The sequence below is a fragment of the Podarcis pityusensis genome, assembly GCF_964106645.2.
Source record: "Podarcis pityusensis genome assembly, chromosome: 16".
NCBI classification, from domain to species: domain Eukaryota; kingdom Metazoa; phylum Chordata; class Lepidosauria; order Squamata; family Lacertidae; genus Podarcis; species Podarcis pityusensis.
Window position 1 is genome coordinate 12,627,632 of NC_138041.1, and position 22,198 is coordinate 12,649,829.

Below are 22,198 nucleotides of genomic sequence, written 5' to 3' on the forward strand. Positions count from 1 at the left end.
AACCAGAAAATACCGTGTTCCCCAAGTACCATATTGTTGGAAATCTGTTTTCCCTGCATAAGAAATGTCATTGCAGCAAAATCTTACGTTTCAAAATTTTCCTGTTCCAAATATGAATTAAAATGTGCACACTTTTCAGTTTTATTTCTTTTAATGTCACTGAAAATATTGCATGCCAGTAATGCTTTTGAAAGCTGGCTTTTTAGTTGCTCGTGTGATGCAGTTAGTGACAGCTGGTGACATCACTATGCTATGGTTAGAGATGGAGGACAGCGTTCCTTCCCCCTTTGCCATATTAAAAACCTGGAATTCCATTTTAATTTTCTTCTTTTAAAGTGGTTGTTTGGAGGCTGCACACCTGTGTACATCTTTTCCTGCTCCGAAGAGCCTAGCTTATCAGTTTGTTTTATTTTCTCAAGGTGGAGGAAGCGTGGCACAGTGAGTGTGGTACAATGCAATGAGACTATTGGATTTCAGAAGTGGGGACCTAGGTTCAAATTTATTCCCAAGAGAGTGAACTGTGAACTAGGGATCAGGGGTGTCAACTTCAATAAAATATGGGAGGGGCGCTGCCCTGCATAGCCAGTCACACAAACACCATTTGAATCGCAATGCCCATCAACTTTGGGGACCCACGGCGCCCTCAAATACTTTATTGCCAGGGTTGAAGGGTCCTTGGCCCCTAGGAGTTGGCTCCTTTGCTAGGAATAGGGGAGAATCTCAAGTAAATTCAAATTCAAAGTGAACCTACCAAATCCATAATTTCCAAAATAACATGCAAACCAAGACATGCCGAGCCTTCAAAATTTCCAGTTCTCTGAATTTTGCAATACTGCATGTACTAGAGTACAGTGTGCATTAAAATGCATTTATTAGTGAAAATATTATGGGTATGGCTTTGCAAAATTGTGTACATTGGGCAAAATTGCATAGAAAATTATTTATTAGGAAAAATTCACATTAGAATGCTGATGAATTTTGATGAACTTTTTTTAAAAAGGAGAATTGCTGAAGAAATGTGGAGAACCAAATTTATGCTTGTAAACATAAGAAACTGAGAGAACCATAACTGACAGATCCATCCAGCCCTGCTATGCCCTGCGGCCCAACAGTGTATTCTTATACATCAAGTAAAATGGGACTAGCTAATATACTGGTAAGATGCTGTGGAGTACAGCTTAAATCTATTGGGTGTGTGCTATGTTTAGGTCAGGGGTGGGGAGCTGGATCCAGCCAGTGAGTCGGATTCCGCTTTCCTCCAGCCCCACCACAGGCCAACTTTGACAGGTGGGCAGGGCCACCTTCCTGTCAATCACCTGATATCATTATGGCATCAGGTAACAACTTAAAAGGAGCTCACCTTTGAAGCACCTTTGGAAGAGGTTTCAACATGAACTGCTTGGAAACAGACTTCAAAAGCAGATGTCTCTCCACTGATCAGTGGCATTATTTAGAAGTCTGTTTCCAAATGGGAGCCCCTTTCCAGTTGTCGCATGACATCATAATGATATCAGGTGATTGACAGGAGGGCATGGTTTGCCAGAAATGCCTTTGTGGGCCAAATTTTACCTTTTCCTAATGAGGGCTATGGGCTAAAGGCTTCCCAGCCCTGGTTTAGATGTTCACTAAAAAGTATGTAAAATGTTGATTTCCACAATTCTGTAAAAATGCAGGGTGAGAACTTCCGCTTTCTAGCCATTGTGATTGTAAACATACATTCAGTAGCCTCAAAAGCCAGAATGCCAGGTAAACAGCTATCTCCTGGAAGCCTTCCCCAACTTGGTGCCTTCCAGCTGTTTGGGACTATAACTCCCATCATCCCTGACCACTGGCTAGGATGGGTGGGGCTGATGGGAGTTGTAGTCCAAAACATCTGGAGAGCGCCAGGTTGGTCAGGAGGGGTGTAGAATTATGTTTTCGAGAAATATGGGGTTGCATTAGCACAAACCCTTTGCTAACTCTTTCAGCTCCATTGAAACTTCCATCCTTGCTCATTGTAGCTGGGAGAGCTTTATTGACTGTGCCCTAGATCTGCGCTGAGGCTGCATGGTGGATGAATGAAGCCTCCGAGACTTAATTAATGCCTAGGAAAAAAAGGAGGCTGTCTTGGCGGGCTGATTAGCAACTGCCTTTGCCACAGATGGGCCTAACCATCAGTTGCTGTTGCCGTTCTCGTTCTCCATCCTCCCCCCCACCCCGCCTCCCTCCAGCCCTTACCTAGAGACTCTGCTGCTAACTGCTTTTGCCTCCAGCCTATATGTGGCTATTAGGAGATACAAACTTGTGAGCCTCATTGGGGAATGCCCACGCTTAACACGCAGGCTTTGATCTGTATAATTAGCGTTCTGGTGAGGAGGATGGGAAGGCAGGAAGGAAAGGGTCAAAGCAAAATATACACTGCAACTGTACCTTGCAGTTTTAAAAGGTTTTCTTATTATTACTATTATTATTATGCACATTTTGGTGCATATGCTTTGGAACTGAGCATCTGCCAAAATGTTTACTGAAGGTGCAAGATCGCATGCCCTTGTTCGTTGTTGTCCGAAGCCCCAAAGTCTTGTTGAATGTGGTGGCACCTTCTTCCATGAAAACCTGGGTATAACCAGAGCTGAAAGCAGCTTTGGGGAGGCTGATGTGCCAGAAGCTGTCACAGACTGGGGCATTGTGGGGGGGGGGAGGGGGAGGAAATTCAATTCAGTTCTTATTTAAAGGCGAACCTACTGTACCTAATCCGCACTTTCTGAATCTATACATGACCTAAAACACATTCACACTTCTCCAACTTTTGCAATGCAATTCTCCAGCCAGGGAATGTGAACAAAAAGGCATGTACTAGACTAAGTGTGTGTAAAATATATAGTGAAAATTTCAAAAATGTGTTATATGGGGAAATTGTTTTGCAAATATTGATCTATTAGGCAACATTGCATACAAACAGGTGTATATTAGGAGAATGTTGTTTGTTTGTTTGTTTGTTTGTTTGTTGCATTTATAGCCCACCTTTTTCTCAAAGGAATGTAAGGTGGCATACATTTTTCTCCCCCTCCTCATTTAATCCCTACAAGAACCCTGTGAGGTAGGTTAGGTTGAGAGAGGCAGTGACTGGCCGAAGCTCAGCTAGTCAGTTCATGGCTAAGTAGAGATACGAACCCTGGTCTCCCAGGTCTTTGTCCAACACGATTTCTACAGTTCCCAGTAAAGAGGGATTGATTGTTGAATAACTCTAAGATTTTTGCTCCAGGAGGGGAATAGAGGAGTCTCTTAATAACTCTCAGCACCCTTAACAAACCACAGCACCCAGAATTCTTTGGGGGAAGCCATGACTGTTTAAAGTGGCACTCCAGCAGTTTAAACATATGGTGTGAATGTGGCCCACGATTCCATCCCACCTTCAAGGCTTTGAGGGGGAAAGCTCTTGAGTGTTTCCCACCCCTGTGGCATCATCCATGCAGGAAAAATCAGCCCATTGCCACAAACACCAGGATAAAGTGCTCTTTGACGCCAAGAGGCGAAACCACCAGCTGGGAGGATTTTTCCACTTGGGGGTTGAAGGCTTGGTTCGAGAACCCTGATCCTGGCCGCGTGTCGTGACAGCCGGCTGCCACTTCTCCTCCTTGAGCTACAAGGCCTCAGAGATGCCCAGCAGCCATTGGGGAAAGAGGAATGAAACGGGCCCTGATGAGATCTGAGGGGATAATTCTCAGACCTGACAGATGGGCCTGGCGGGCGCCCACCCCCTTCTTTATGTAAGGAGATCTCGGGGAAAGTGGATTACGGAGCGATCCCATTGATTTGCCCTTGAGGGGGGATTAGAGGCCTACACACAGGAAGGGCAGCTGGCGGGAGGGGGAGAAGAACTGGTTGCTTTCATCAGGCTTGTTTAGGATGGGCTGCGGTGGATGCTGGGACTAGGCCTTTTGTGTGTTTGTATGGAAGAGGGATAAGAAATGCCAGTCAGGAAAACAAGGGGGAACACTATCAGAGAGCTAAGGCGTTTTATGTAAGGTGGCTGGGCGCCCCCTCTCCCAGAACATAGGAGCATAAGAGTGCAATCTTTCACATGCATATTATTTTTTAAGGAGGTCTCATTGTGTTCAGTGGGGTTTACCCCCTCACCAATTAAAAATCTTTTCGGGGGATTTATGGATTACGTTCATGCTTTGGGTCTGATTGCCATATCATGGGTTGGGAAGGAATCCCGGGTTTTCCATGTATGTATATTTTCCTTAGCCAGTTTAGGTTGCCATATGACAGGGGTTTAGTTTCATTATGGGGTGGAAATTCAACAGCTGAATCATGTGGTGTCTCTCCTCTGCTTCCCTCTCCTGCCCCACATACCCAAAGCCCACAAACCTCTGCATCTCCAAAGCTGAATCTATTGGATGCTTTTAGTCACGGCTCATTGTGTCATGGTGAAAAGTTTCATGACTGGTTTCAACACTCCTGTAAATTATATTTCCCTTTTGTAAATATTATGTTCAATTCTTCCATTTGGTTTTTATGAGTCTAATAAAAAAGAAAGAAAAAGAAATAAAAATAAAAAGGCACCAGGAGTGGTTGCTGAATTGCTGCTGGGGGGGGGGCACACACTCATCCCCCCCTCTCACGCACCCCCCCCCTGTGGTGTGGCTTGGTCCTCTTATTAAAGGCATCTGGTGCTGTTTGCTCTGCAAAGACCTTCTGTGAGACATCTGTTCTCTAACTGTGACTGCTCTGGATTGCATAAAGCTGATCTTTGGGGAAGGAAAAGAGGGCATGGGAGGGGCTGATCCTGCTCGCGGCAGGATGGGGCTTATAACATGTTGGTGACTTCTAGGGCTGGACAAATCTGGCAACTTTGGTTCTTGAAGTTTCTTATTTTTCCAGTCTGAAATTTAGTTTTCTGCATTTCTGCAGCAATTACTGATTTATTTATTTTTAATCCTCATGAAAATTCACCAGCATTTTAGCATTACTCCTGAGAAGCACATTTTTGTATGCAGTTTTGACTAACATACACTTCCCCCCTGCAAGCAATTTCTCCTCATATACCGTATTTTTCGGACCATAGGACGCACTTTTTCCCCTCCAAAAATGAAGGGGAAATGTGTGTGCGTCCTATGGAGCGAATGCAGACTCCTCGGCTTCAGCGATAGCAATGCGAAGCCTCCGAAGCCTGCGCTCCGGAGGCTTCGCGTTGCTTCCGCTGAAGCCAGGAGAGTCTGCTCTTTGAGGCTGGCGGTGGGGGAAAGCAGCGCTTCCCCCATCGCCAGCCCCAGAGGATGGGGGGCAGCGAGAAGGCGCGCGACGCCTTGCCGCTACCCTCCAACCCGGCTTCGAGGCTGGCGGTGGGGAAAGCAGTGCCTCCCCCATCGCCAGCCCCAGAGGATGGGGGGCAGCGGGAAGGCGCGCGACGCCTTGCCGCTACCCTCCAACCCGGCTTCGAGGCTGGCGGTGGGGAAAGCAGCGCTTCCCCCATCGCCAGCCCCAGAGGATGGGGGGCAGCGGGAAGGCGCGCGACGCCTTGCCGCTACCCTCCAACCCGGCTTCGAGGCTGGCGGTGGGGAAAGCAGCGCTTCCCCCATCGCCAGCCCCAGAGGATGGGGGGCAGCGGGAAGGCGCGCGACGCCTTGCCGCTACCCTCCAACCCGGCTTCGAGGCTGGTGGTGGGGAAAGCAGCGCTTCCCCCATCGCCAGCCCCAGAGGATGGGGGGCAGCGGGAAGGCGCGCGACGCCTTGCCGCTACCCTCCAACCCGGCTTCGAGGCTGGTGGTGGGGAAAGCAGCGCTTCCCCCATCGCCAGCCCCAGAGGATGGGGGGCAGCGGGAAGGCGCGCGACGCCCTCCCGCTACTCTCCAACCCTCCTTTGGGCTTTTGCGGGAGATGGGGGAATTCCCCCACCTCCCGCAAAAGCAGGCAAAAGCCGCGCGCTCTTTAAAGGGGCTCCGCGGCTTTTCTAGGAGGTGGGGGAATTCCCCCACCTCCTAGAAAAGCCCGCAGGAGCCGCACACCCTTTAAAGAGCAAGCGGCTCTTGGGGGCTTTTCCCCAAGGAGGGAGAAGGGACTGACTGGCCGAGTCAGTCCCTTCTCCCTCCTGCGGGCTTTTGGGGGAGATGGGGGAATTCCCCCACCTCCCGCAAAAGCCTGCAAAAGCCTCGTGCTCTTTAAAGGGGCTCCGCGGCTTCTGCTGGCTTTTCTACGAGGGGGGGGAATTCCCCCACCTCCTAGAAAAGCCTGCAGGAGCCGCGCACCCTTTAAAGAGCGCGCCGCTCTTGGGGGCTTTTCCCCGAGGAGGGAGAAGGGACTGACTGGCCGTTTCAGTCCCTTCTCCCTCCTGGTCGAAAAGCCCGCAGGAGTCGCGCGGGGCTCCTGTGGGCTTTTGCGGGAGGTTGGGGAATTCCGCCACCTCCCGCAAAAGCAGGGAGAAGGTCTTGGAGTAGCGGACAGGCTGCGTGCAGCCTGTCCGCTGCTCCCAAAGCTGCGGGGGGGAAATCATATTTTTTTCCTTGATTTCCCCCCCTGAAAACTAGGTGCGTCCTATGGGCCGGTGCGTCCTATAGTCCGAAAAATACGGTAATGCTTTTTTTGTATGTAATCTTCAATAATATGCATTTTTATGAACATTTCTCCCTAACATATGCATCTTTGCACATACAGTGGTGTTCAACTTTTACTCAGAGTAGACCCATTGAAATTAATGGACCTAATGGGCATAGCAGTCCTAACTATGGGAAACCACAGTAAATGACTCTGTCCTAAGTTAACTTGGTCTAAAGCATGCCACATACCAAACCTGCCCAGGAGCCCCTGAGAAGGGCAAATGTGAAATGAATCAGCTCCCACCTGGCAGAGAGAACAGAAGCCAACCAGCCACAGAGAGCCAGCTCAGCTGGCATTGTCATGGGAACAGGGCCCACCTCTTGACACGCAGGGGAGGGTTCCCAAGCACCCTTTGCATGTGTGTGCAGAAGCAGCTCAATCTAACAAACAAGGGACAGGGTGCAGATGACATCCCTGGCAAAGTTCAGCATGGTGGCCAATCGGCACACACTGCACACCCCAGGGATGCCTGCCACGCACTCTGCCGGTCTCCAGTCAGACAGCCACATGCCCCAACCGCACTACACAGCCTGATCAGGGAAACAAATGCACGTGGTTCTCACCAGCACACCCCACAAACACCCCAAACATACACAGGCTGTGCCCCCCGCCAAGAATGTGCAACACACGTATGTAGGGATGCCAAAGGACAGATTATGAAAAGCACCTTATGAGATACCTATGCATAGCACAGACAGCAGGCGGGCAGGAAAAACACATGCACCCTGCTCCAAACAGCCCAGAAGAAGCACTCAGGGTGGCTGCGGTGGGGACCAGCCTGGGCGGCAAGCCCTTCTCTGGACAATGGGATTGGGCTCACCCTGTTCTGGGGAGCCATGAATGCGGTTGGGGTTGGGGGCGAGGGGAGAGGAACGCTTGTCCTGTTTTCCTCACTCTCTGCACTGCAGCGCCTCCTAGTGCTTTTGGGGGCATTCCGTATTTTTTTCAGAAGAGGGTATGGGAGAGCTATTGATGCCCCAGTGATGTGCATGTTCATTTATTATGCTCCCACCAACCCCCTCCATTTCCTTTGGACCCCACGGCAGTCCTCCCACATCTCTCAAGAGTCTCTGTGAGTCCAATGCAACAGTACATGCTAGTTCCCTCTCTCAGCCTCAGCACTTCATCTATAAAATGGGAATGCCAGTGGCTAGAAATCAAGTATTGAGAGGAGAGGAATAAGAGTTGGGTTGTCACGTCTGCTAAATGTTATATACAAATCACTAGTAATAACAAGGGCTTCAATGCTTAGTCAAAAACATTCTGATCAACTAAAAAGGTGGCCCTAATTAATCAGGGGGCAGCTTTTTAACGTATTTGGGTTTCTTTCATTTTTAAAAAATCAATATAAATACAAATCACAACTGGTAAAGGCTGCCTTAAAAAATGCATTCCCTCCTGTGTGTGATAATATGGGGAGGGAGGCCTCTTCTAATGACAGTGCCCCCCACAATCTGTTTGTGCATCATCTAAACACAAAGGAAGCATGGGTTATATACAGTGCTAGTCCCACTCAGAGTAGACCCATTGAAGTTAATAGACGGGACTAAGTTAAGTTCAGGGACGCAGGTGGCGCTGTGGGTTAAACCACAGAGCCTAGGACTTGCCGATCAGATGGTTGGCGGTTTGAATCCCCACGACGGGGTGAGCTCCCGTTGCTCAGTCCCTGCTCAGTCCCTGCCAACCTAGCAGTTCGAAAGCACCTCAAAGTGCAAGTAGATAAATACCTCCGGCGGGAAGGTAAACGGCGTTTCCGTGCGCTGCTCTGGTTTGCCAGAAGTGGCTTCGTCATGCTGGCCACATGACCCGGAAGCTGTACGCCGGCTCCCTTGGCCAATAAACCGAGATGAGCGCCGCAACCCCACAGTCGGCCATGACTGGACCTAATGTTCAGGGGTCCCTTTACCTTTAAGTTAAGTTCATCTATTTCAGTGGGTCTACTCTGAGTAGAACTTAGTTGGCTACAACCGGTAAGCTTTTCGGTCAAGATATACTCCTCCCTCTTTCCTCATATGCACATTTATACAGATTTAGCCAACATAAACTAATACAACTCATCGGATGTGGGTCTCTGGAATGGAAATGGCTGAAGGGTTCCACTGGTGCTAAGATGACCTGGATGTCCCACTTTCTAACCTCTGTCTTCTTGCTTCCTTTAAGTTGGGACCCTCTTGACTGGCGCCATCCCCCACCCCCCTTATCCTCTGCCCTCTCTGGGTCTCCTTGAAATATGTCACTTTTGGTCTCCATCTCAGAGCATCTCTGTGTGGGAGTATCAGCGCGCGAAAGAGATGGGGAACCATGCGTGATGGCAAAACTCATTCGCATTAACAAGCTGGGTGTCGGGGTGGAAAAACAGCTGATTCAAGGACTGAGGGCAGGCCAGGGCGAGGGAAGAGAGAGCAGTCCATCAAGTGACTACAGGGGAGACAGAGGGGGTGCATCTTCCTTGCTGGGGGGGCATAATGAATGGAGCATTTGTCCCAGATGAGGGACCCTTTAGCCATCAGAGCTCCATCCCTGGTCCAGGTAGGCCCAGAGTCTCTCAGATGCAGTTGCTAGGCAACCATATGCGTTCCTCCACATCCACTGCTGAGAGGAGGCATGCAGGCAAGCGCTGCCATGGTCTAGGAAGAGAGAAGGGTACAGAGCTATATCAATGTGCCTGTGGCAAACTTGAGAACAGACCCTATGTGCACCTGGCGAAACAGACATATGCAGTCATCACCCATATATGCAGGATACATTAAAATTTCTACTTGGAAATAGAGCCTGAAATTTGTTCAGGTGCCTCTGAGCACATGCATGGTGCCTTTCATTGAGTAGAATTTTTATTTGAAGGGTTTTAAGAGTGAACTTCTTGATAATTCAAAGTATCTTGCCTTTCAAAATGTCTTTTCAAGACAGTGTTATTGAGCATGTGTAGAGTGCCCTCTCTGAAGGAGACGGGCTCCTTCCTTCCTTCTTTCCTTTTTCTAAAATAAAAATGCACCATATAGAGAGCAGGAAAATCACACAAATACTCTCTCTCTCTCTCTCTCTCTCTCTCTCTCTCTCTCTCTCCTGGGTTTTACATCCTTGTGTTCTAACAACTGGCCAGCAGAAGGAGATTTTGGCTGGGCCAGTCAAAATCCTCCTCTGCAGTTATAATTGTGGGGATTAGCTGCACATAGAGCCTGCCAGGTTGTCTCGATCCAGAGCTGGCAAGGGGAAGGGGCTTATGGTTGCCGAGGGTAAGCAAGGCTGTATTAAGTGTGGGAATTTCTGCTTGGCTGCTGCCTGGGTTCCCCGCTGTATAGGCCTCAGGCCTCGGGCCTGTCAAACACAGCACAAGAATAAGCTTGGAAGAACGGGAGTTGGAGTGGCGGGGGGTGGCGGGGAGAGAGAGAGAGATGGGGGGGAGCTGCTAACCTTGGGCACAATCTCCTTTGTGGTGAACGGAGATGACAGGCGCCTCCCCAGAGGCCCCCTGCTTTGTACGCTGCCAGAAATAGCCCAGATGCCAACAAGCGCACACACACCCCGCCTTCCTCCCACCATTATTGGGAGCGTCAGGACAGTTGGGCTTGAAAGCATCCTTCTCTCCTCTCACCCCATCAGTTCCATTTCAAGCTGCAGAACTGGCACCAATGCGCATTGGTCACAGCAATACCCTCTAGCTGCCCCTAGTCCTCATCTCCCCACCCCAGGTCATCCCCCTACATAATAGGCATAAACAGTGGACTCTTGAAAAATTCACAGGCAAGAACGGAGACAAGCTTGTAACACTGCAATCCTCATACCTAAGAAAGTTAAGAACATGAGAAGAGCCATCACGGCTAGTAGCCATAATGGCTAGAAGCCATTTTGTGGCAGGGAGTTCCACCATTAAGCTGTGCACTGTGTAATGAAGTCAATTTGTTTTCTCTGTCCTGAAACTTTCACCATTCAGAGTTCTAGCATTATGAGAGAGGAACAAAAACTTCTCACTCTCCGCTTGCTTCACACCTTGCATACATAATCTTATGCGCCTCTGCCCGGAGAGATTCCCTGAGTCTGTGCGCAGACACATACCACCAGCCGCACGCTCAGTCTTGTACATTTTGGGAGGTTCTGCTTCACCTGTTTTCTTCCCGTGTTCATTCCTTCTGCAGCAGCCCGTCTTCCCCCAGTTTAGAAGCCAAGAAGGCGGTTAAGAATATGCTAGGATAATCAGAGCTGAACAACAGTGGGTTATCAACATTTCAAAATACTGTATTTTTTGCACCATAACACTCACTTTTTTCCTCCTAGAAAGTAAGGGGAAATGTCTGTGCGTGTTATGGCGCGAATGCCTGCGGGTGGCGGGGGGGGGATCTGCTGCAGTCGTGAGCAGAGGATCCATGGTTCCCCTTCCTTCCCTCCTCCGTGGTTACAAAGCATGAATCCACATGGATCCTCAGGAGTTTTGCATTGGGCTACTCCAAACTCACTGTCAGATCACATGTCTGTGGCCACAGCATGAACCACAAAAATTATATAGCCACTATTTCGTTTAGAATATTTTTTTTCTTGTTTTCCTCCTCTAAAAACTACGTGCGTGTTATGGTCTGGTGCGTGTTATAGAGCGAAAAATACGGGTACACCTCAGCAACTGCATTAAGGTGCACAAGCACCAAGGACATGATGCTTCTCCACTCTGAGATTTTATTGGCGGGAGGGAGGTGGGAAATGGTGACTCCTAACACCTGAACCCAAAAATGCAAACATTCCCCAAAAGCAAAAGCAGCGACAACTACACAGGGCCTGGAGTTTACCAAGGTCAAGTCCCAGAAAACAGTGACTGTCCCTGTTAGGGGCAGTTGGAGCATATGAAATAATCCACCTGCATTATTGCTCAGTGGACATGTATCTATTGAATTTATATCCATTCTGCTTCTTCAGATGAGGAAATTACAGCTAGTTTGGTTTGCTGCTGGGTCTGCTCTGGGGTTTGAAACTTTGTGTGTAGGGCTGGGCGGGGGTTATAGCATTTGGAAAAATAGGTTTTGCAACCCTAGTTGACGTACAGGTTGACTCTAGACTGTCGCTGTTTTTCAGGAGTGATTCAGTCATGTGCAGGAAATTTCAGATTTGCACAATTGAGGTGGATTAAAGTGCTGTGTTGCCCTACAGCAACAAATCCACTTAAAAACAATCCACTGACTTCTAACAGTTTGGAAAGCAATGGAGAAATGCATGGGAAAGTGTGGGATAACCACTGATGGACAGGAAGACAAATCAGAGCGAATGCACAAACAAATCAAAATAAATGTTCAATAAAGAGCTGGGATTCACATAACCTCCATGGAAGCTTAGTGCAAGCGAATCTGGGGGAAATATCAGTAAACAGGCCACGTGAAGGAGCCCACCATCTGAAAAAAGCAGCGAAGACAAATGGGGCTTGCAACAAATGTGTGTTGAATGCTGGTGTAATCCAGCCAACCCCTTTAGACCAGGCATCCTCTCTCAACTTCCAGTCTCTGTTTTCAGAAGTTAGTAGTAGTATTACATTTATATCCCACCTTTCCACCAATTAGCTCAAGGTGGCATACATGATTCCCCCCTCCATTTTATCCTCACAACCCCCCTGTTTGGCTGAGAGGCAGCGATTGGTCTAAGGTCGTCCAGGGAGCTCCATAGCTGAGTGAGGATTTGAACTCTGGTCTCCCAAGTCCTAACATGACACACTAACCATTATACCACACATGCTGTGATATCCCCTGCCGCCCATCACACTGGGTTACTTACCTGGCTACAGTTGTCTGATTCCTACAGTCAATGTGTGTATTTATATCTCTTCCTCTCATTTGCGCCCACATAGAGAGCCAGGCTAACGGGGGTTTGGGGAGGGGACAGCTTTGTACGATCAAAAAATTGCCCATTGCCTCTGTGGTTTTTATCGACTCCCCTTGGAGTACAGCTGATAAAATATTGTTTTATGGATTAGGAGATGGACTGTGAATGAGCTAATAATGGACCCTCCTGATCAATGCTTCTCTCTAATGTACTCGAGAGTGGACAGCAAATCACCCATCCCCTTTAGGCCTTGGAACACCTGGCCGCGCTCTCCTTCTCTCCCCCCACCAAAATCCTTATAACCTAAAAATTGCTGGAGAAGGCTAACGATCCATCAGGTCCAGCATCCTCTTTCTACAAACAACCAATCTCTGGGAAGCTCACAAATCCGGGTGTAAAAGGCAATGGCCCTTCTCCATTGTTTGACTTCAGCAAGTTGTATTCTGAGGTATACTGCCTCTTCACATGGAGGGTCCGTGTAGTAAGAGAATAAGCAGAGCCCTGCAGGATTAGGCCAGAGGCCCATCTAGTCTAGTTTCCTGTTAGCTCAGTGGCCAGCCAGATGTCTCAGTGGGAAGTCCACAAGGAGGGCTTGACTGCAGCAGCACTCTCCGCATTTATGATTCCCAGCAATGGTATATTTCCCAGCACCCTTAACATACTACAGTTCCTGTTATGTACTGAAGTTCTCACCCTGGGCTAGCAGGGGGATACTGTAGATAGTTATGCAAATAAGGAATCGAAAGTGACGTTCATTGATTGAATAGTTTTAGAAAATTGTTACAGTTATGTTGTACTGGAGTTCTATATAAGCAGGCTGACTGAACCCTTCAGTTCAGTTCTGTTCTGGCCTGTGAATAAACAAGAGCTGTTTGAAGAATCACTGTGTTGTCTGATATGTGCACCCACAACTTAACAGTTCCCAGAATTCTTTGCGGGGAAGCAATGTGCTTTAAGTCTCTGATGTGGATGTGACCCAAGTCGAGGAAAATGCACTACAGGAAAGGAGCAGTGGAAAGGAAACTTGAAAGGAGCAGTATTTGGAAACTGCAGTTACTATTTCAGTCAGAACAGAGATTTCACAGGAGTGTTTTGCAGGGAAGAAGCCATATTTCAGTGGCAGAACATCTGTTTACATGCAGGAAGTCCCAGGTTCGATCTAGTTTATAAGATGGGAGTGGTGTTGGGAAGGATGACGTTAACAGGCAATGAGAAAGCCTGGTAACATCCACACCATCCATTTAAAGCAGCTGTATATCACTTTGACAGTCATGGCTTCCCCCAAAGAATTCTGGGAAGTGTAGTTTGTTAAGCAAATCTAAGAGCTGTTAGGAGACTCCTCACGGAGCTACAATTCCCTTCCAGCGCTCTAAACAAACTACATTTCCCAGCATTCTTTGCAAGACTGTTAAAATGGTACACCTGTGCTTTGAATAGATGGTGTTGGATGTGACTAATTCTTTCTACTGGAGAGCTGTTTCCAATCAAGGCAGGTAAGACTGTGCTGGGATGAGCGAGTTTCCTGTCCTGATACAAGGTGTGTGCAGTGCTGCCCATATCTTTATGCCCGAGTCTGATTCTTACATTCCTTTGCTAGTGGACGGCTGCATCCATCGTGCTGCGGGGCCTTTGCTCAAAGAGGAATGCCGGACCCTGAGTGGCTGCGAGACTGGAAAAGCCAAGATTAGCTGTGGGTATCGCCTCCCGGCCAAATGTAAGTGTTGCTATTGGTGTTATTTTAAGTTTCATTGAAAAACTGAGCTTGTGTATTTCTTATTGGACTGAGAGAATGCAAGATAAAGTAAACCTGTATGTGACATTGGGAGATATTTTAACTAAATAACTTTTTTTAAAGTTTTATTTTGGTACACATAATGTTTCTTCTCTGTAGATTTAGTAACATTAACATTGACACACACACACACACATATATACACATATATCTCTGTCCATAATAAGAAAGAAAGAAATGTGGCTTATAATTTATCCTTTTTTGACTGGAAAGCATGAGTTTGATCAGAAAACGTACTAAAAGCGAAACAAAACAACTTATTAGTCACTTGTTACTGAGAGGTCTCCAAGTGACTTACAACAAATTTTAAAAACGTAAATATAAATAGTGAATAACATTAACAATGTCACAGAAAACATTAACAAATTTATACAAATGCAGAAATAAGATACACACATACCCAATAACAGACACAGAAAGCTTTGGCAACACACTAACCGAAAAACAACTGCTCAATCCATCAAAAGCTTGGCGGGGGGGGAAGTAAATTTTTAATTGGCACTGAAAAGGTGTCAGGAACAGTGGCATAGCTAGCCGCTTGGGAGCCCAGGGCAGTGCCCCCCCCCCCAGCTATGACTCTGGTCAGGAAGGCACCAGGCAAACTTCTCCAGGAATAGCATTCAATACATGGGGAGCCACCACTGAAAAGACCCCTCTCACCTGTCACCACCCTCTGAGTCTCCCTCAGTGGGGACCTGGAGAAGGGCCCCCATAGAAGAACTAAGTGTCTGGTTGTGTTCATACCAGGAGAGGCATTGCAGAAGATATGGGGTCCTGAATTGTAGAGAGCTTTACAGGTCAAAACCAGCACTTTGAACCGGGCTCGGAAGCATGCAGGCAGCCAATGTCTTGAACCCGGCCATAGTTGGGCAGCCACATTCTGCGCTAATGGAAGCTTCCAATCGGTGTACAAAGGCAGCCCCACCTGTCTTAATTATGCAACACAGGATTGGGGTGCGGGTGAGTGTGTCTGCTCCAAAGTCAGTGAAAATGGTGCTCCCCACGCCAGAGGGAGGTGGTGCTTGTTGTGACTGGTCGAGTGGAAACCAGGGAGCTGGAGCCGGTGACAGTCAAAGCCCCCATCTCCTTCCCTGCTGAGTTCTACAAGGAGCAATACTGAGACTAAGGAGGCACTGGCTGAGGGCAGGCTGTGGTTGGTGGAGCAACATGCCATTTGCCCTAATGGATGACCTCCCATTGCCTGGTGTAATCCTTATTATTATTATTATTGGTATGAATTAGTCTCCAAAAAAAACTTTGAATGTGCATTCCTTCCGCCTTCCCACACCCCCTCTAAAAATACCTGCTTTCCCCCCTTCATTGCCTTTCCTTCTTATTTGCCTCTCTCCAGCCTACATTCCACCCCCCCCCCAATACGCTTGTCTGTCTGAGAGGGAGTAGAGTCTGTTAATTAAAGCTGCTCTGGGACACAGTCTTTGCTCTCACACATTCAGACTGATAATTCGGCAGCAGAGGATGCGTTGAGAGAACAATAACGTGCAAATGTGACACTTGGAGGAGCGGAGGGAAGGAGTGGGAGACACACCTTGCGCTCCTCAACAAGGGCTGATAAGATGCAGGAGGAGTAGCAGTGCGACACTTTTTGCTGGGGTGGGTGAGGGTCTAGGTCAGCGGCTCTTTTGTGTGCAACCTCCATGCAAATGTCACCATGCAAGCGGGGAATCTTGTACTGGGCAAAGGATTTAGCATCTTGAGAATCCTCAGCCAACCTGAGATCTACGGATGAAGGGTGGTATACAAATTTTATTAATAATAATAATAATAATAAAACCTTGCTTTAAAAGAGCAATTTTTAGACCTTATTGTCGCAAAGACAGACTTGGAGGTATGCAAGCAATGGCTTGTTAAAAGGCACTGAAAGTGGGAGAGGTCTGCCCCCAATCCGAGACCAAGGCTGTGTACACATTAAAACAGATTTAGAACATTCCTTCCTTCAAAGGATTCTGGCCATCGTAGTTTGCCCCTCACAGAGTTACAATTCCCAGGTGCACTTAAAAAACTACAGTGCCCAGAATACTTTGAGGAAACGAATGTGTTTCAAATGTGCTTTGAATGTGTAGTGTGTTAAAAAGGTAAAGGTACCCCTGACCGTTAGGTGCAGTTGCAGACAACTCTGGGGTTGTGGCACTCATCTCGGTTTACTGGCCAAGGGAGCAAACGTTTCTCCGCAGACAACTTCCCGGTCATGTGGGCAGCATGACTAAGCCACTTCTGGCGAACCAGAGCAGCGCACGGAAACACCGTTCCCACTGGAGCAGTACCTATTTATCTGCTTGCACTTTGCTGTGCTTTTGAACAGCAGGAGCTGGGACTGAACAACGGGCGCCCACCCCGTCATGGGGATTCAAACCTCCGACCTTCTGATTGGCAAGCCCTAGGCTCAGTGATTTAGACCACAGCGCCACCCGCGTCCCTCAATATTATTTCCTGGTGGGGTTCAATCACATATTGGCAAAATTCAGGTTGCGCAATTATAGCTAATTGGGAGGCCTTGCACCACAAACCTGGTACCCAAAATGTTCAGACTTTTTGCGATAAGGAAAATAATGGGAAAGTGCACTGGGGAAAGTATAGGATAACACTTGCTTTGACCTCCCCACAAACAAATCGGAATGAATTCTCACGAAATAGTCAAGGTCATCTAATCTCCCTCTAAGCAAATCTGGAGGAACACTGGATTAGTCTGGAAGTGCCCCCTGGTTTCACACCTGCTGCTTAAAGAGCCTTTTAGCCATTTTGCTCCTCTTGATGTGTATTGTTAACCCTTTACCCTCCATTCTTGTGTCAAGCTGCAAATAGATCCTCAAATCTATGTGCATATGTTAACCTCTTCCAGTATGGAAACTTGGTGTGCAAACCTTGTCAGTTTCTAGTTCATTTTCTGTCCGGTTTTCCTTATTACAAAAGGTCTGATTTATGGGGTTGGTGGAGTTGTTGTGCAAGATCACCAAGCCAACTTCAACTACGCAACCTGAATTTGCCAGTGTGCGGCTGAATCCCACCCCAAAAACTGACAGTCTGGAAGTCTCCTGCGTATGTTTTTAGCCGGAAGAAGGCTGCCCAGGAGGCAGGGGGACTTTATTGTACCTTTTATATAACAGAAGGGCTGTGGCCCTATCTGCAGTATACATTTAAAGCTGTATCGTTCCTCAAAGATTCCTGGGAACTGTAGTTTATTAAGTGCCCTAAGAGTTCTTTGGAGGCTCCTATTCCCTATGCCAGGCATAGGCAAACTTGGCCCTCCAGATGTTTTGGGACTACAACTCCCATCATCCCTGACCACTGCTCCTGTTAGCTAGGAATGATGGGAGTTGTAGTCCCAAAACATCTAGAGGGCCGAGTTTGCCTATGGCTGCCCTATGCAGAGCTATAATTTTCAGTGTGGTTAATAGCCAATAACTCTGCCCAGGTATCTCTGGGAACTGCAGCTCTCTGAGGGGGAATAGGGATCTCCTTCCGGTTCTTTGCACTGTTAACAAACTACAGTTCCCAGGATTCTTTGGGGGAGGCGTGGCGATTTAAAGTGGTATGATACTGCTTTAAATGTATAGTGCAGATGGGGCTTATCCCATAGGAAAGGACAGGGTTTCAACCTGATTGACAAGTGACAGGTTGGTAGATTTCATCTGAACATCAGGAGCAACTTCTTAATGGAAAGAAACATGCAACCGTGAAACCGATTGCCTTGGCCAGGGGTGTGGAGTCTGTGTCCCTCCATGTGTTGCTGGATTCCAACTCCCATCATCCCTGACCATTGGCCATGCTGTCTGGTGCTGATGGGAGTCCCAACAATGTCTGCAGGGCCACAGATTCCCCAACCCTAGCGTAGAGGGATAGTGAGCTCTGCCTCTCTAGAGGCCTCCAAGCAGATGATGCTGTCATCTTCTGGGGATGCTGTTGCCCTGAATCTTTCTCAGGAAGTTCAGCTGAACGGCCTATGGAGCCTTCCCCCCCCCCCACTCCCAGCTATATGCTTCTGTTTTCTAGGCAGTCAGTGTGTGTGTGTTTGCGTGTGCCTTTTCCCACTCTAGCTGGAGAGAGTGTGCTGACATTTAACACAGGAACAGCGTAACTTTCGAACTGTGGTAATGTGTGCATTAACTGAAGCGGGATAGGGAGGGGAGATTTCCGGAGTGATAATTAAAGTGCTTTAAAATGCATGTTTGATTTCTGCCTGACTGTGGCTCTCCTCATTCCATTTGCAAATGCGGCCCCCACCATCTGGAGAGCTGAGTGGCTCCGGAGAATACAGAATCTGGCTGCTCCTCGCTTTCCTCGCTTGGGTTGCAGGCGACATTTATTGTCCTGCCTGAAGACCTTGGAACAGCATTGTGGCCTCACAGCAGCCCTGCGAGGTGGGTTAAGGATGGGAGAGGCCATGTTTTTCCAAGTCTAACGGGTGACAGTTCGAAAGAGAGATGAGAGTGGCTTGAGCGAGGCTTTTGTCACTTCTACTCAAACAGACTTGGTAGGGTTTTTTTAACTAATACCAAAAACCCACCCTACCTGTTTAACCAAACAGGTGATGCCAAAACTTACCATACCTGCTTAATCAGAGGCATAAGCACTTTTAACTCTTCAGGGTGTGACGGGGGGGACGGGGAAGCCTATCATCTGCTTCCAACCATGGGGGGGGGGAGAGGAGAGTGGGAAAGACAGTTAATTTTCATAAATAGTAATTTGTCATACCAAAACATCTATAATCAAAAAATGTTACTGCAGAACCTCAGGCTTTTCTTCTAATAATTTCAGTAATCTGTAGTATAAAACAGGCATGGGGAATCTCAGCCTCCAGGGGATGAATATGCCTGCCCCCTACCCAGGACTTAAAAACTCCCCCTGGGTCACATCCATGGGTATAACCAGGGGGGCAGCTACCCCCCCCAATCAAGTAAATAATTAAAATAAAAATACTTAACTAAGTGGCCAATTGCATCACAGTGAAGTTGGTTCCCCCCCACACACATAAAGCCTGCCCCCCCCCCCAATAAATCTTGGCTACCCCATCCATGGTCACATCCCTCACCAGCCTTGCTTTGCACCCTCTCTGAGAGTGTTTTCCTGGCTGGGATGTGTCCTTAAACTCTGAAAAAGCCTTTTGCTTGTCTGGATAGAGGACAGAGAGGGCTGTGTGAGCGAGTGTAAAAAAATACCCTACTGCACAAAGCTAATATTTATGTCCATTGCTCCACCAACCTTTGCCCTTTGCCTCCCCTCTGCTGCCATGTGGCCCTAAGGCTGAAAAGAAGTAGACAGGCAGACAGACAGACAGACAGACTTGTAGAGTTGGAAGGGACCAACCCCCTGCAGTGTTTTAAAATGTTCCTGCTGTGTCAAAGGACCTTTGTTATCTTCCTCCACACAACCTCCAGTCATCACCTGAAGTCCTGCTCTGAGCCTCATGAGCCACAGGTGGCAGTGACCAAGGCCAGAGGGCTTTTTCCGCAGTGGATCCCTCTTTACTGAAGCAGAAATAATACTGAAGCAGAAAAAAATAGAATCATAGAAATGTAGAGTTGGAAGGAACTCAAGGGTCATCTAGCCCAACCCCCCTGGGATGCAGAGATCACACTCAATGCAGGAGCAGTTAACTTGTGGACTTCCATATGTGGTTGGACTCCAACTCCGATCAGCTCCAACCATCATGGCCAATGGGTCAGGGATGATGGGAGCTGAAGTCCAGTGATATCTGGAGGGCACCCCATCTGCTATCCCAGTCATGACCCCAGAGTCCAGCAGTGATCAAGGCTCTGAGTTGGAAGCTGTGGATTCTCCAGTGCCGGAACCAGATTCAAGGCCTGCCCCTGGAGATCAGGAGACCACTGAGCTTGAGGTTGACAGACAGGATCTGCCAGAGCAACCTCCCTATACCACTAGGGGATGTGGAGCCAGGACCTTCATAGGCACCTTCTCCCCCCACCCCAAGGAGCCAAAGGCACTGCACAGTACCTCGCTGGTTCAGTGGTACGGATCTCGCCAGGTGGGAGGTTTGGGGGTGGAGGAGGCGCTCCAGTCTTCAAGTTAGTCCTCTAAGAATCAAAAGTTGTCTACAAGTGGGTGGAGCCTGGGAGAGGTAATCTGGAAGGAAGGGCTTGAAAGAATGCCTGCTCTCTCAATCTTGGTTGGAGCAACTTGTCCCCTTGGAGCTATCCATGGTCCTGCAACTCCTGGCTGTTGCCATCCAGCTTTCCCCAAGGGATTTGGCATCAAAACAGGACGACCCCTGATTTATGTGCTGCCTAGCAGCTTACAAACCAAACTGCAAGCAAAAAGAAATACCAACGTGCCAAGTCAAACCATTGGTCCATTTAGTTCAGCATTGACTACATGAAGCAGCAGCTGCTCTCCGGGGGACATTCCCAGTCCTGTCTGGAGATATTGGGTACTGAACTTGGTGCCTTCTTCATCCATAGCAGGCGCTCTCCCGTTGAGCAATGACAATTGCATCCAAATTCTGTCTCTTATTTACACTATCCGTTCCAGTTTCAACAAATTACAAGAGGCAAGCCTTCGCGCAATCTCTCCTTTTAAAAAATTCCTCTGCTCAAAATCAGCCCTTCTTAATAATCTTTTTAAAAAAGAATTAAGTGAATGAGGCAGTGGCATATTAATCAAAGGCTCATAAATACAGCTCTTAGCTCATCAATCGCTAAGTGAGGAAACAGAGAATGGCTTAGCTTGTTGGAGAAACAGCAGATCCCAGATGAATGAATGACAGTGGCTGGGCTTACTTCATGTTTGCCTGATTTCTAAATTGATTAAATACTGCTGTAAATACCATCTGCCATGAGCCACGAAGTAGCCATTTCCCTTCTCCCTAAGGAGGGAGGGCAGGCACCTTTCCCTCTTCCTTTGGTCTCTTCTCTGCTGTCCAAACTGCACTTCATGCTTTGGTAAGTAGAAAGTCCTTTTGCAGAGAAGACGAGAAGTTCTCTATCCAAATATCGCCCCCATTCTCTAAACTCACCGGGAGGCAATCAGTAAGGATTGATAATGGTTTTCAAGTCTCTTAAGCTTCTCATTTTTCCGTTCAGAAAGTCGCATCCATCTAAGTTCTGCTGAGAGCAGACCCATTGAAACTAATGAACCTAAGTTAGCCATGTCTTTTACTATTAAAGTAAGATCCATCCTCTCTCTACATATGTGAATGAAAAGAAGCTACCACCATCTTGTCCCTTACGAGAGCCTCGGGGCCCCTCCAGATGGGTGGGTTTTTTGGCAGGTGTATTCTGCAATAGGTTGTTGACGCAATATCAGCGTATTTGTGGTAGAATTATACTAGACCATTTCCAGAATGGCGTCCGAGCACTGAACCACTGGTATATCACAAGTGGATTCTTTATTATTACATTTGCAAGCGGGCTCTAAATCAGCAGCTTTGGGGTTTTTCAAACACTGGTAAAGGATATTTTACCTGTCCCACCCAGACTGAATATTGGAGTGAATTGCTGCTGCTCTTGGAGGTGCAAGAACTTTGCTCCCCACCACCACGAGGGTCTCTCTGCCTCAACAGCTGGGCCCATGTGGGGCGTGCCAGGAATGCTGAGCTCGGGGAGAGTGTGCCTGGCACACGTCCGTCTCCCCTGCCCTCCCCTCCAGATGTGGTATTCGAGTCACATCCTAAGCAGGTGGTTAGTATTCAGCACAGGCAGTTTCCTCCAACAGTAGCTTCAAGAAGTCGCCGCGGCTGCCTTGTGGGCAAGGGAAAGAGCGATACTGAGGGGCTGGGGGCTAGAGGGGGGAATCATCAGGATGTCTCTCCAAACTGGAAATCACTCCTCAGGTGGTGACTGCTTCAGGATTGTACCAGAACTGCTAAATAGAAGGCTTGCGAACCCTGAGGTTGACGGAAATACAAATTTCCCTCCCTCCCTGCCTCTCTAGCTACTTACTTAAGTGGGCCTACACACCTGTATGAAACAGCCTCTTGTGGACCGAGTGGCCATAGTATGGGGAGTTACTGAGGGGGTTGCGGAGTAGGAAGAAAACAGGGGAAATGAAAGGAATCCA

General features: G+C 48.0%; 1 protein-coding gene across 4 annotated transcripts in view; it reads left to right on the forward strand.

Annotated features, from left to right (window-relative positions):
• The window catches only part of MACROD1 (mono-ADP ribosylhydrolase 1), a 312,448-nt gene that overhangs the window by 270,735 nt on the left and 19,515 nt on the right, over positions 1 to 22,198 (forward strand). For all 4 annotated transcript variants that reach the window (XM_080985743.1, XM_080985741.1, XM_080985742.1 and 1 more), the window contains one exon: positions 13,973 to 14,089. In XM_080985743.1, coding sequence (XP_080841869.1) covers positions 13,973 to 14,089 — 117 coding nt within the window. The remainder of the gene's footprint in view (positions 1 to 13,972; positions 14,090 to 22,198) is intronic.